The sequence below is a fragment of the Engraulis encrasicolus genome, chromosome 14 (assembly GCF_034702125.1).
Source record: "Engraulis encrasicolus isolate BLACKSEA-1 chromosome 14, IST_EnEncr_1.0, whole genome shotgun sequence".
NCBI classification, from domain to species: domain Eukaryota; kingdom Metazoa; phylum Chordata; class Actinopteri; order Clupeiformes; family Engraulidae; genus Engraulis; species Engraulis encrasicolus.
In genome coordinates, this window is record NC_085870.1 from 7,652,549 (window position 1) to 7,666,886 (window position 14,338).

At 42.2% G+C, this 14,338-nt stretch overlaps 1 protein-coding gene across 1 annotated transcript in view; it reads right to left on the reverse strand.

Moving 5' to 3' along the window:
• Nucleotides 1-3,226: 3,226 nt before the first annotated feature.
• Nucleotides 3,227-14,338, reverse strand: part of pank4 (pantothenate kinase 4 (inactive)) — a 52,748-nt gene continuing 41,636 nt past the window's right edge. The window contains exons 14-19 of the mRNA XM_063214837.1: nucleotides 14,154-14,209; nucleotides 13,976-14,025; nucleotides 13,358-13,462; nucleotides 12,096-12,196; nucleotides 10,866-10,934; nucleotides 3,227-7,618 (exon numbers count right to left, since the gene is read on the reverse strand). Of these exons, the coding sequence (XP_063070907.1) occupies nucleotides 7,375-7,618; nucleotides 10,866-10,934; nucleotides 12,096-12,196; nucleotides 13,358-13,462; nucleotides 13,976-14,025; nucleotides 14,154-14,209 (625 nt within the window). The 3' untranslated portion in view covers nucleotides 3,227-7,374. The remainder of the gene's footprint in view (nucleotides 7,619-10,865; nucleotides 10,935-12,095; nucleotides 12,197-13,357; nucleotides 13,463-13,975; nucleotides 14,026-14,153; nucleotides 14,210-14,338) is intronic.

Genomic DNA, 14,338 nt, shown 5'->3' on the forward strand with positions numbered 1-14,338 from the left:
TGCTGGAGGAGGTGGAGGAGGAGGAGGAGAGGGAGAAGATGGAGGTGGAGGGAGAGCATGAGGAAGAACAATCTAGTGGACGAGAAAGTCACAACAACCCACCAGGTGTGAACAACGTCACTCTCAGTTGGACAGCAGTCTGTGCTTGTGACCAAGGCCGCTGACAGCTTTGGCTGGGCCCGGGACAAACTCATCTGAAAGGGCCCTCTCACCCAATACATGCAATGCAATGAGGACCCAATTCTAGGGCCCCCCTTCTCCCTGGGCCCGGGACAATTGACCCCTTTGTCCCCCTTTATCGGCTTCCCTGCTTGTGACAATGCTCTCAGTGGGCGGCCAATGACAATCAACAATCAACACCACCACCACACAGCAAACAGAGACAGCAAAGAGCTGGTGGCAAGACTTGATGAATATTTGTGATCCATGAACTGCGACTGAATCATTGCCATCACAGAGAAAAATATTTCTGAGGACTGGGCTTATCTGGCATTAGGTTGATAGAGGTGTGAGGCATTACCAACTCTTTTGATGATGTTACATGTTTACATATTTGTGGAATACATTTTCCAAAACTTTGCTGCTTTAAATTACCTCAACATCAGTTTTTTTTTTTTGCCACAATACTGATTCTGAACCAGGTCTGATTGTACTGTAAACCATCCAGGTTTTCGGCTTTCTCTTTTTTTCTTTCTTTTTCTGGAATTAACTCACAAGCTTGGTTATTCTCTGTGCTGATAGAACAATAGCTAGTGTCTGTTTTATATTCACTTTTAATTGCATGGCTTCCTGAAAGAAACCCCTTCACCTCACTAACCTCCACACACCAGCCACGCTGCATTAATGTGAATTTACACCACATCCAGTGTGTCTGGCATGCTAATACGGCTCCTGCGAAAAGCTTTGGTCAGCAAATAGACTAAATATGTGCAATCAATGGGAATAAATTAATCTGAATAGAAATACAGCAGTAGACATGGAAATGCATGTACATGCACTAAACGCCAGTGTATAATGTAAACTAATTTTGTGAGTAGCCTACTTTTATTCCATACAATATAGAAGTCTCATTTCTTCTTAATATCACTTCTTCTGAAAGTGTATGTCTACGGAATGATATAATAAACAAGGAAAGAAAAACGTTTAAAAAGAATAAACAACAACATTCAAACCTGGCATCCTCACACTTTTTAAATAGGCTAAAATGTTTGTTATCTTGGACATAAAACAAAAAACTAATGCGCAAAAACATGGTTGTTCTTCCAAACATATTTTGTTTGCTAAGAAAGGACCGGTTGACAAAGAACAGTGTTCAGCGGTGACATGCAAGACACAGACACTACTAGGCTACTATAAAAGGCTACTACAATAGTGTTACCGGTATATGATACAATCAAACACGTTTGTCAGAGTAACGTTGGGGGAAACGTTAACAGTAGGCTACTTTAAAAAAATAAATAAAAAAAACGACACTTACCCGCGTGAATATATTTGTTGAAATAGAGAGAAACACTGGGGCAGCCGGATGAGAGGAGATGCGAGGATCGCGGGATGAAGAGCCCGCAGACTCAAGGAGTATGGAGTGTGGGTGTCGGGATGCAGGCTGGGCTAAAGAAGCAAAGAGGATCCGAGCTCTAGGCGCGTCACCCAAATGCGCGACCACGAGAACTGATGTCAGCGAGTGGTGGTCCCGCCAGAGGGGATGTCGTGCCAAAAAGTGAGTGCCTGCCAGAACACGAGTGCCCTCATTGAAACCAATGACATTTTTTGAGAGAAAATTATACAATTTCTTGCAGAATGAATTACATAATTTATGAACTAAAAATATGCTTATGAAACATTACTCGTCCTGCACTTAATATGAGCTATTTGAATGAAACTGTAACATTTGTTATGACAATTCTTCGATTCTTTCATGGAAATAATACTGAAATTGTAACCAGTTCTTTGTAATACTTCCAGAAGGAATGTAGATGCTTTATTGATAGGCGTTCCATCTTAAATTGTGTCAGATTTATCTGCAAAAATGGGTAAAAACTATCTGAAAAATTGGTCATCGGTTTCCATTGGTTTCAATGAGGGCACTCGTGTTCTGGCAGGCACTCGCTTTTCGGCACGACAGGTGTCTCGTCTCACCTGCGAGTACAGGGCGGGAGGGGGATACCAGGACAGAGCTTTATGTAATGGACACCGGCGCACGACGTTTAGAACATACTAACATCTTCGTATTAATGGGGTGCGTAAAGGTGTAGATTTAACCTGGTTACTCCAGGACTCTAAACGGCACATGCCACGGAGGAAACCAAAGTGCACGTCTATTAAATAGCCACCTGCTTCACTATCGTGTCATTACCTTTCAGAATCCATCAATTCTGTACTTTTTCAAATAGCCCTCATGTCGAGAAAGTGTCTCTTTAAAGGTAAATTAAACATCAAAATGTTCTATAGCCTAGGCCTATGTGATCAGATTTGGTTATTGCCCTGTCCATTTTAATTCCAACCCCTCACATTTTCAAAATACAGAAGCCATGGCATTGGCAATCTGCAACAATGAATATTCTTAACATAATACTTTAAAAAAAACCTTTCACAAAGTAGGCTAAAAACATGGGGCTCTTAACATTTCAGTATATTGAGTTGCTTGGGCGTCTGTCCAAAACAAACCATATTTCACACCACCACCCACTGGTGTTGACGAGACTTTCAGTTTGGCACAAAAAGCAGACGATTGCCTCGAGGTAGAGAGACTGAGAGAGATATGATGATAGTAGCCAACGCCAATGTGGGTTCACGAGACAGTAGCGGATTTGACATCGACGCTGTGCCTAGTTCTAGATACTCTGTAAATTGCGGACGCCTCCTGGCGCGCCAAGCACGACAGACAGTCCTCTGGCTCCCTGGCTACGCTTTGATGAACACATTCAGTAACGCCAAGCTGCTCGCTCCCAGAACTAGCGCCTGAGATGGTGCCGTCGACACCCACCCCACCCTTCAGGCGTTTGTACTCATTTGACGCCGACTTTCTCTACACAGTATGTGCCGTCATTGTGTGATGTTTACTTCAGCCGTCAAGCCACTGTCCCAGTCCCAATGGTCCCTGGCTCTGCAACATAGGCCTACTACACTGAAGTGGTTTCACTTCAAGGACTCGCATGATGTTCCATAGCACATGGATTTACCGTTCCAATGCTGGTGTTTATAAATCAAAACATTGCAATTCACACCATATGATTTATGATTTTTGTTTTATTACACAATCAATCAGTTTATTCATGAGAGAAAGTGAGCAATTAAAAAACATAACAGCCAAAAGTGGTGGACACTTTTTTTTGAAAATATATTTTTAAGAATGTAATTACATATGATTGTCAAGTTAGGAGTTCTGCTAAAATACTGTGCACCTCAACGCAAGGCCAAGATATGCAGATGGGATTGCTTATATGTACACACGTACAGGGGATTTACATACAGTATGATCATACAAATATTTCACAAGAGTTGTGTGTACAGCACACAGTCACGCACAGACGCACCAACCAAAAGCTTTGGAGGACAAAGAACAAATAAAGGACAGAATCAGCAGCTTTGGTCTGACACAGTTTTCAGACTTACAACACTCAGAGTGGGGAATTTTTCAGGAAAGAACTCAAAACAAAACAAAACCGAACAAATAAATCAACAAACGTGGCGGATTAAGCTCATGTTTGTTTCTTACATACTGTTCATCAGCAAGATTCGTACCTTTAGGGACTTGGCAGAAGGCACGTCACCACTGACATAGAAAGGCCAGACAATCTTCATTGAAAGTATTGACACAAGTAGCTTACTCTTGATCAGGTACACAAGTGTGCTGCCAACACACCAACACAATCACCCTCATAACACACACACACACACACACACACACACACACACACACACACACACACACACACACACACACACACACACACACACACACACACACACACACACACACACACACACACACACACACACACACACACACGAGCATCAAATAACTCCTGTCATATTAGCCCTGAAGATCGTGTGGATCAACTTAATCCACACATGCTCAAACAAGAGAGAGAGAGAGAGAGAGAGAGAGAGAGAGAGAGAGAGAGAGAGAGTGCGAGAGAGAGAGAGTGCGAGAGAGAGAGAGAGAGAGAGAGAGACAGAGACAGAGAGTGCGTGCGCCAGAGAGAGAGACAGAGAGAGAGACAGAGAGAGAGAGAGAGAGAGAGAGAGAGAGAGAGAGAGCGCGAGCGCGAGAGAGAGAGAGTAGACAAGGAGGGATGAGGCAACAGGATAGACAATGATTAAACAATAAACAGAGAGCAAAAAGACAACATGGTGAGGTGACAACCACATGTCACTGTAGCGCAACATCTGACACAACCAACTGAGGATGCAGACGCATACGCACACGCACACATGCACAAACACAAAAAGTGAAACCCCAATACATTCCATCTGTGTGGAGCATGTTGCCATGCTACAGTACACTTGTGTGAAGTGCAGTCCAGGGGGCTATACATACTACAAAGCTAGTTCAGGATAAGTTAAGGTTAAGTTAAGAGATAAATCATCTAATGAAGAGCCTGGAGTCCTCATTTTCTTAAGAGAAGCTCTTTTAATAGATGATTTGCCTCTGAACTTCAACTCAACATATCCTGAACCAGCTTTGTAGTATAGGCCCCTGGACCGCTGTGCCAGATCCAATGACAGGGGATGACAAGCCTGCACTCTGTCTGCACATCCATCCACATCACACAGTAACATCTCAACTTATTAGCTATGACATATAGTACACATCCATCCACAATATGCACTCTGGCAACGTGGACTCAAGTGCACACGTTTCATGTGCATGTACAAAGTGTGTATATGTGCGTTGTAGGACATGCACATACTGACACCTAGTGGTAGCTTCCAGCGACAACACCACATAAATGCGTTTCAATCTGCACACAGGTTGTTGTTTAACTAGCTTTTTGACAAACAGTGTGGGTTGGGTTCTTCATTTCTAAATTCAGTTACAAATCTCATAAAATTCACTGACACCTGTCAAATCTGTTATAAACAAAAACAAAAATGGCTGGCTCCGGTACCTCGACAAACTCTACAGGCACAGATGACCACAATCCAAAGAAACCCAAACACAAAACAGCTCCCATAAAAGGCTAATTAACGCAATGTTCACATTAACATACATGTCACGTAGATGAACCTTTATAAAGGAATTCTTCAATGTGTAAGATGATGCCTGACTTTTCTATGATACATTTTTTCCGACCCCACCTAAACAAAATTAGATCAATGAACACCGTTTTACACTGTAATGTAAAACCACAGGTTTTAGCACACATACAAGACTTTGAAGACGTTTGCCACTGGAAATCATAATTAACATGCTGACGCAAAGCCTTTTCTTCTTCTTAAAAAAAAACAATACCCTGGACCAGTGGCGGAAGAAATGCACACAGGGCCCAAGGGCAAAACACTTATAGGGCCCCCATATGGCCTGCAAAACACTTATAGGGCCCCCATATGGCCTGCCAAGGTCACAATAGGGCCCCCATATGGCCTGCCAAGGTCACAATAGGGCCCCCGCCACCAATACAAGAGTGCCCTGGGCCTGGGGGCAAATGCCCTGCTGGCCCTCCCTATAACGCCGCCCCTGGGGTGAATTTCTGAAAAGAAAAGTTTCTAACTATGTTAGCTACCTTGTTGGTTGCAATGCGATTTCCCATTGGCAACTACCGAAGTTGCTAACTGCTGACAACTACGCTTTCCAGAAATGTACCCCTGCCCTGGACAGCAGCCAGGATCCCAGAAAGACAAGCAGGTCATGGAAACAGGTGCACGGTGAACAGATGCTGTACAGCAATGCAGGCAGCTGGGCCAGAATGGGAAAAAAAAACCTTCACTCGGATTAAATTGCCCTATATTGGCCTGGAGAACTGTCTGTTATTGGGCTATTGTTCATCTGTCGGTGTGTAGATTACAACCAACCTGTGACCAATTTATGGAGAACTTTGTGGGAAAATAAAACGTGAAATTCCTGCAATAATTCCGGCCCTTCATGAGTCTCATAGAACATAAAGTTTTATCTCAAAACCTTCCAGGAGGCGGCTGTTCATCTGTTGTAATTTTGGAAGACGCTGTGAACAGAACACAGAGGGGTTTCTCATTGGAAAATCATTGAACAAAACCCGGACAGTTTAAACGAGAATCATAGAAATGTCAGTACAACCAAATTTAATTTTACAGCAATAAACACAGCATCCTCCAACAGGAGCGGCCATGACTGAAGCCCTCCCTTAGCTAGTTAAAACTATACGGCCCTACAAAGGCAAAGTGGAGCAACTACGCCAACACTGAAACTGAGAAAAAAGCCTTCAAAGCCTTGGTATTAGGCTGGATGTTGTAGTGTTGTAGTTGTAGTTGCAAATTTGACATGGCAATATCTCTAAAGGGGTACACACTCGGACCAAACGTCTTTGTCACAAGATGAAGGAGGTGTTATGACGACCATGTCCTGCTTAAACTCAACTTTGGCAAAATATGTAGTTACTGCACTTTGCCTTTGTAGGGCTGTATAAACCAGTCCAAGGTGCTGATATAGTGACCGTTTGGCGTCAATGTACAGCCTTACAATTAAAATCAGCCCCACAAATTACAATAGCTTATTTTCAAAATTGTGATGAAAAAAAAAAAAAAAAAAAAAAGATTTTCAGCACAGGGTTGAGATGACGATTACTCGTCTCTGTGGAATACTGTTAAAATGCAGCACTGGGCCTCCGTGAAGAAGGCTGCAGCAGCTAGTGGATGTTGAAGGAATAATCCGATCCGCTCCTCTCCTCTCACCCCACATCCAGCACAGATACAGAAGGAAATCATTCCATCCGTTCACTCCTCCCTCTGAAAACGCTCACCACCATCATAATAATAGCAGTAATAATAACAACAATGATGATGATAAAAATAATAAATCCACTGCGATTACTTCGGCCACCGTTGTATGCTTATTGGCTACCGATTTCAATTTTTCCATTTCGGTTTTTCCTTTTCTCTATTCTGTTTCCAATTGAGTTCCATCAACATTCAATTTCAAAGAGGTTCAGGGCTTCGCTTGTCGCTAAGCAACCCTTTTGCTAGGACACCAGGCTCATTCCTTTGACTGACAGGGTCAATGTGGCTCCTCCCTCCTTGGACTTCCTTCTTCCATTCCGTCAAAAATAAGAAGAAGACCCACTTCCTTCTTTGACAGCATCTTCTCTTGAAGCTCCACACCTTCCTCCCCTGACATTATAGGGCTCTTCCAGAACCCCCTGGATCAGCCGTCTCCAAGTAAGGCTGGTGGGCCCGACGCTAGTGCTGGCCCTGGGCGGTGTCGGTGCTAACCTTGTGCGGCACCTCGTACTTGAAGACCACGCTGAAGATCTTGCCTCCGAGGCGCTCGGCCAGCCAGGAGTTCTTGATGACGGCCAGCTTGAGGCTCTCGCAGCTGAGCGCCGCATAGTAGTTGGTGTGGATGGCGCGTCCCATGCCCTCGATCACCACCAGGTCCGCACGCCGCTCGCGCACCACCGTGGCCAGCACCTTGTCCAGGCGGCTGCAGGAGTGGAGTAAAGGGGTTTGGGAAAATAAAGATTTCAGACAGGATTATTAGACACAAGATATGGGGGTGGAACGATCGTTATAAATGTTGACCTTAACTCTACTGCAGGCCTGAGGACAATGTGTAAGAGAGAGAGAGACAATCCAGACAACTGCAGAAGTAGAAAAGGGATTTAAGATTTAGGATCTCTAGTTGAGACAGCAAAGATGGGGCTTAGGGAATGGACAATCGTTTATACAAACCCCAACTCCGATGAAGTTGGGACGTTTGGTAAACAGTGAATAAAATCAAAATGCTATCATTTTCAAAACATTCAATCTATTCATTAGATGGAGAATAGTGAAAAGACAACATATTAAGTGTTAAAACCGAGAAAAAATATTGTTTTGGGGGACATATGTACTCATTTCTAATTTGATAAATCCAACACGTCTCAAAAGAGTTGGGACGGGGACAATAAATGGCAGCAAATGTCGAGAAAGACTAAAAACAAAACAAAAGACAACACTTACCAGTTAAATACATTAACCGATGAGATGATTTTATATAAAAAACAGTGTTAATTCCTATCTTGGACATGATTTCACCAGCTTAAATGGTGGGTGTATTCCTTGTCATGTTTTGCAATGTTTTCCTTTCTGTAGTGCTTACAGTGTAACAGGTCTTGACCAAAAACCCACCATTTTATCACCTGCTGGTCCTTATGATGGAGCCAAACTGTTAAAACATAGTAGAGAATGCAATTTGACCTTACTATGTGGCAGTAATCGAAGATCTCCCTTCAAAATATAATGCATGAGTGGCTTTTCATGTTGTTTAAAACCCATTCATACCATTCAACACTGTATTTCACTCTACAGATGAGTGACAACATCTTAACCAATGCACTACTGCACCCGCATGCCATCATGGAGGCTGACTTTTGAAGCTAGCACTAACACAAGTTGGATGGTCCATTTTCACTGTAGCACAGGATGTGCAATGCTCTATTATTGTCAAAAAGAATGGACTTCTACAGCTTCTGCTGACTTCTGTAAGCAAAGGACAGTTTCCCATGTCTTCTGGGTCTATTTCAAGTGAGCTCATGTGCTTAGGAGAATGTTACACCCCTGTATCATTTTCATGCATTAAGCATTCTTAATATGGTCAATTTTCAATAGCTCTAATTCCTGGAGTGCTAGAGTGAGACTACAGCCAATATATATTTCATGATGTCATGAACCTATACAATGATTTTATTAACAAAAATATGTCTTATATACACTCAATCATGCTAAATCAAAGGGAATTCAAAAATGTATGTAATAACTATGGTAATTATTCCCTTTGCATCTTTAATTCTGAGTGACTCAGCCTCTCTGTGATGATCTTATACCTGGACACCTATATTGTCCGTCAGTACAATTCATTTTGAAATGTTCTTCTTTGTTGTTTTATCTTATTTGGATGTTTACTAAATTTCACTGATCCCCGTCCCAACTCTTTTGAGACGTGTTGGATTTATCAAATTAGAAATGAGTACATATGTCCCCCAAAACAATATTTTTTAGATGCGTCCCACGCATCTCTATAAGAGGCTTTGGTGTCCGTCCGTCCGTCCGTCCGTCCGTCCGCCCTCCCGTGATGGGTTTCTGAATTGTGATTCCCTCTTGTGTCCACAAGGTGGCAGTCGCTCAGTTTTGGCCTGGAGCTCATGCGTGCAAACCAAAAGCTCTTTGCCAGTGAGAAAAACATGGCGGCACTTCCTGTTGATTTTTCACATGAAAGTTTTGCTTATTTAAAGTCCCTAAGCGACTATAAATGTTGTGGCTTCCATATATTGATGTAAAAGTGCCCCACAAAGTAATGAAGCACAACAAAGTTACTCCACATTACCATTTGACCACTCGTTTTTCTATGCTAACAGGGTAGCCAATGTAGCATTGTAAATGATCCAGGAGAAAGGGGAAATGTTGTGATTTCAGTCCGCCTGAGGCAACGATTTTCGTGGGGAAGATGACCTGCATCTCGGTGGCATTGAACCACGCCCCCGTGCCTTATTTGGCTCGCTCAGCACGTGCGTCCTCAGTCCAATCGCAATGCTTTATTTTCCCCTGACGTTTAATCGCATTTAAGTGAAAGTGCCATGTATACACATCGCAAAATAACTCTTAATCCGATCTATTTAAATCGCATTTATTAAATCGGACTTAAAAACATCATGTACACGTAGCCAATGTCTCATTGATTAGTTTATGGAACTTACGGTTTGTCTGTTACGGTCCACGAAGACAATATCCACGTGAAAACGCAAACGCCTGCAACTGTTTTCTTCCCAAAGCGGCATTTAAAAGTATTCCATGAAATCCAACATCAACGTCACTTCAAATAGGTGACAGCATCATGCACACACATGAAATAACACTTCAGTGAGGGGGGGACATCACTGCTCTCATATTAAAGTGAAAAGAGAATTTCACATTTTAGTTTATTTAATGTAGGCCTATGCAAAATTGCAAATAGCCTATTCATTGAAATGTTTCATTGTAATTCATTGTAATGTTTGCCTGTTTTTTATGTTTGTAATTATTTATTTTTTTTAAATAAAAAATCGTGATTAAAAAAAAAATAGCCTAACAAAAAATAGAGATTTTTATGTTAAAAAAAATGTGATATGGGATGGACCGATGGCCCCCCTAAGCTAAATTCGCCTTAGGTCCCCACATTGCTAAATGTAGTGTAAGGGATTATTTTGAAAAGACAGTAACATGTAATCAGCAATGCATTACAGTTTTTCAGTAACTTGCCCAACACTTAAAATCCTATGGTACTTTTTCAAATCCAGGCTTATACAGTACATGGTAGGCTTATTGATAAATTGCCTTGACAGGTTATGAGGAGGCCAAGGGGGCGTTTGGGCAAAAAAGGTTCAGAACGGGCATAGACGGACGCATCTGTTGTCCGCCTGTCGGACTTGTTTCTCGGTTTTAACACTTAATATGTTGTCTTTTCACTATTCTCCATCTAATGAATAGATTGAATGTTTTGAAAATGATAGCATTTTAATTTTATTCACTGTTCACCAAACGTCCCAACTTCATCGGAGTTGGGGTTTGTATGAGTGAGGGAATTTTTTTCCAAAAATGGTACAATATCACTTTAATGCTCAACGGAAATACAGTATGTAACAAAATGCATTACTTCCCAATCATGCATGTTCCTCCACTGTGGAACCGCCATGTAATAAATTAGTTGTTTTTACCTCAAGTCCAGGCAGGGTGAGCTGGAACCACTCTGTACCAAGGTCAGTCTGTCTTCCCTCACAGCAGACCTGCCAGGCAAAGGAAAAATGCATGGGTACCACTAAAAACCAACGGACAAACATAGGTTTTCATTTTGGTCACCCTAATAGGATACCAGCATGCACCATAAGCCATTAATTATATATATAAAAAAACATCTTTCCCAAGCAAAGACCAATTGCAATTGCATGTTATTACCTGGGCCGCATATATCATATGACTAAGTTGAGTCAGTCAGTAGTTGTCATTCTGGGGGGGGGTTAACTTGGGAAAGCAAACTTATTTTAGTTATGTTTTGTTTCATCAACCAGTAAATAACTGGAAACAATTGATGATTAGAAGTAATGCACGAACAAGCTTCAAATCAAAGCATCTCTCAACAACAGTGCATTTCTATTACCAAATGGCTTTAGGCAAGCCAAGCCAGTTTGCCAGGCTAACCTTTAGCTTGAAGCCATCTGCACAGCATCTGGACGGTAAAAGAAGGTGTTGGTATACCCGTTATCACCCAGTCGATGGCTTTTATCAGCTGTTCTCCCTCCTGTGTCACTGATCAGACTGAGGGCCTGCTGGCTGTCCCCAGGCAAGACAAAGGTGTCTCACTTCATTTCAGAGGGCACACTCTATGCCTGACACCATGGCACCCACACCACCCACCACCCGCTTCTCCTCCTCCTCCTCCTCCTCCTCCACTCCACGTGGAACTAGCTCTCTGCACCTGTCAACACAGGCCAAGCCAGTCAGCACAGCAGGTGCCAGAGAGAGAGAGAGAGAGAGAGAGAGAGAGAGAGAGAGAGAGAGAGAGAGAGAGAGAGAGAGAGAGAGAGAGAGAGAGAGAGAGAAGAGAGAGAGCGAGAGAGAGAGAGAGAGAGAGAGAGCGAGAGAGAGAGCGAGAGAGAGAGAGAGAGAGAGAGAGAGAGAGAGAGAGAGAGAGAGAGAGAGAGACATCTCTTCATGTCTTACTGTGGAGATACGCTGCCAACCTTAACGGGAGCTTCTTGACTGGACAAATGTGTGTGGGGGGGGGGGGGGGGTGAAGGGCAGGCGTTGTGCTCAGATCAATACCCTACAGCTCACAACTAAATTAAAACAAAAACAACAACGACGACAACAACAAAAATAGCTGACTAATGCAACTCTGCACAACGCTGCACAGTGTGCCTGCTGCGCCGACCGTGCTCAGCACTCACTGTATCACGGGGTCCATGCCGGCGATCCGCTCCGTCAGAATCTGCAGCTCGCCATTGGTCACGTCGTTCAGAGCCGGGGCGGAGTTACTGGCCAGCACAACCTAGCAGAGAGCAGAGATAAGACAGCAGCACAGCCACTCAGGACAAGAGGAACGACACTGGAACACGGCTCAGATGGGGGCTTTTTGTTTCGTTTATTTATTATTTTTTTAAGTATTTTTGGGGGACTCTACAATCTCTTTCTGTCTCTTCTTCCTCTACCTTCCTGCTATTTCTGCCTCTCCTCTCTTCCTCTCCTTTTAAATCCATCTCTAACAATGATGTTTTTTTTCCCATTTGTAAAGCACTTTGAGTTGCATGCCTTGTATGAAACAGTGCTATACAAATGCAATTATTATTATTATTATTATTATTATTAAATTATTATTTTTGGCCTTTATTATTATAGGACAGTGTGAGAGTAGACAGGAAACGATTGGGAGAGAGAGATGGGGCAGGGTCGGGAAATGACCACCGGCTGGATTCGAACTGGGGTCCCCGTAGGCAATGTAAGCCCAAATGTGGGGGTCTTAGCGCGCTGCGCCACAGGCGCTCTTCATTATACCCCATAGATTTCCATACCACGTTTTGGTGCTTTGGTGGTTATGGACATTGTAGTTTGCCAGAAATGAAACCCCATTGAAAGTCAATGGAATGTTCTGTCTGGTAATTTAGAATGTCCATAATCACCAAAATACCTAAGCGTGGTATAGAAATCTATGGGGTATAAAGAAGAGGGAAGTGTGGGTCACCAGATCACACAACAAAAAACAGCTGATAGCTAAGCATCAAGGATATCTGGGCTTCCATAACCCTCATGCAATGTCACTGCCATTGACTTCAATGTTAAACACAGTCAGGTCATCAGTCTGACCCATGACTGTGGTTTTGAGTAATGAACCAGGCAGGGACTTTTTAAACCTCAGGAAGCTTTTACCAGTGTTTAGAGTTAATTTGTTGATTCAGATGATTAGGATAATAGCTTGTTTAGACAACCTTTCATGATATGCAATTTTTTTGAGATCTGAATTTTGGGTTTTAAAACAATACAAGACCTGAAATATTTCAGTTGGTGTGCAATGAATCTAAAACATATGAAAGTTTACTTTTTATCATTACATTATGGGGGAAAAATGAACTTCAACACAATATGCTAATTATTTGAAAAGGACCTGTAATAGGAAAGCTCCAACAAGAAGGAAAAGAAGATTCTAGAACCTTACCTGTGTGCCACGGATGAGGAGTTCTCTAACAAAAGGGAAAACTCCCAATATGATGTCTATGCCACTATTATCTACGAAAAACAAGGCACATTTATGAGGCGCTCCCTGCAAAACAAAGCCAGCAGGCATGGAACTCAATCACAGGTTTCCAAGGAGACCACGTCACAGGGTCAACAACACAAAGAAATCACAGTTTAACATATTTAAGACCAAAATGGCCTAGTGGCGCATTTACCAGTATCAGAATATACTGGTAAAATATAAATTATAAATATAAATATATCTAAAATATGTAAAATACATAACTGATTCAAAAATACATAATTCATATGTTGCTTCAAAAAATACATCATTCATATGTTGGTGCTTCAAAAGCTCAACAACAGATAAACTCATGTCATGATTTTCCAAAAGGGTGCCCACACTTACTCATACCACTGTACTATGTACACTTGTCATGTGATACTTTGGATAATAGATTATGGTCATTTACAATTTGCAACAAATCAACTGATCTAAACTCTTCCCTATCTGTAGCGTGGTTTATGTTAACTGCTGCAAGTGTAATGTAATATTGTGTAATAATTGACCAACTAGACATAGTGATTATTTAAATACCTTCAGCCGCTCGATCCATTGATTGTATGCATCCACAAGCCAGGGTCTTTCTACAAAAATATAGAGTAATGAAAAGAATCATTACTATTTTGTTCATGGCAATTATGGTGAATACAATATGATTCAAATAAACATGGAACAAAACATGCAGCAGTGTAGTGTAGCTTATGTCATTTACCCTGTAGCTGCTGCTTTGCCTGTTCAAAACCAAATCCCGGGTCTGACTCCAGAACACTGCAGAGATTCAGAATCAGAAGCAAGTTGATGGAGTTCAGTCAATAGCAAAGGCAATATGTTGCCCTCTGTGTTGCACTCACCAGCCTTTCACTTCAACTCCACACTCTTTTCCTCTCTCTTCATTCA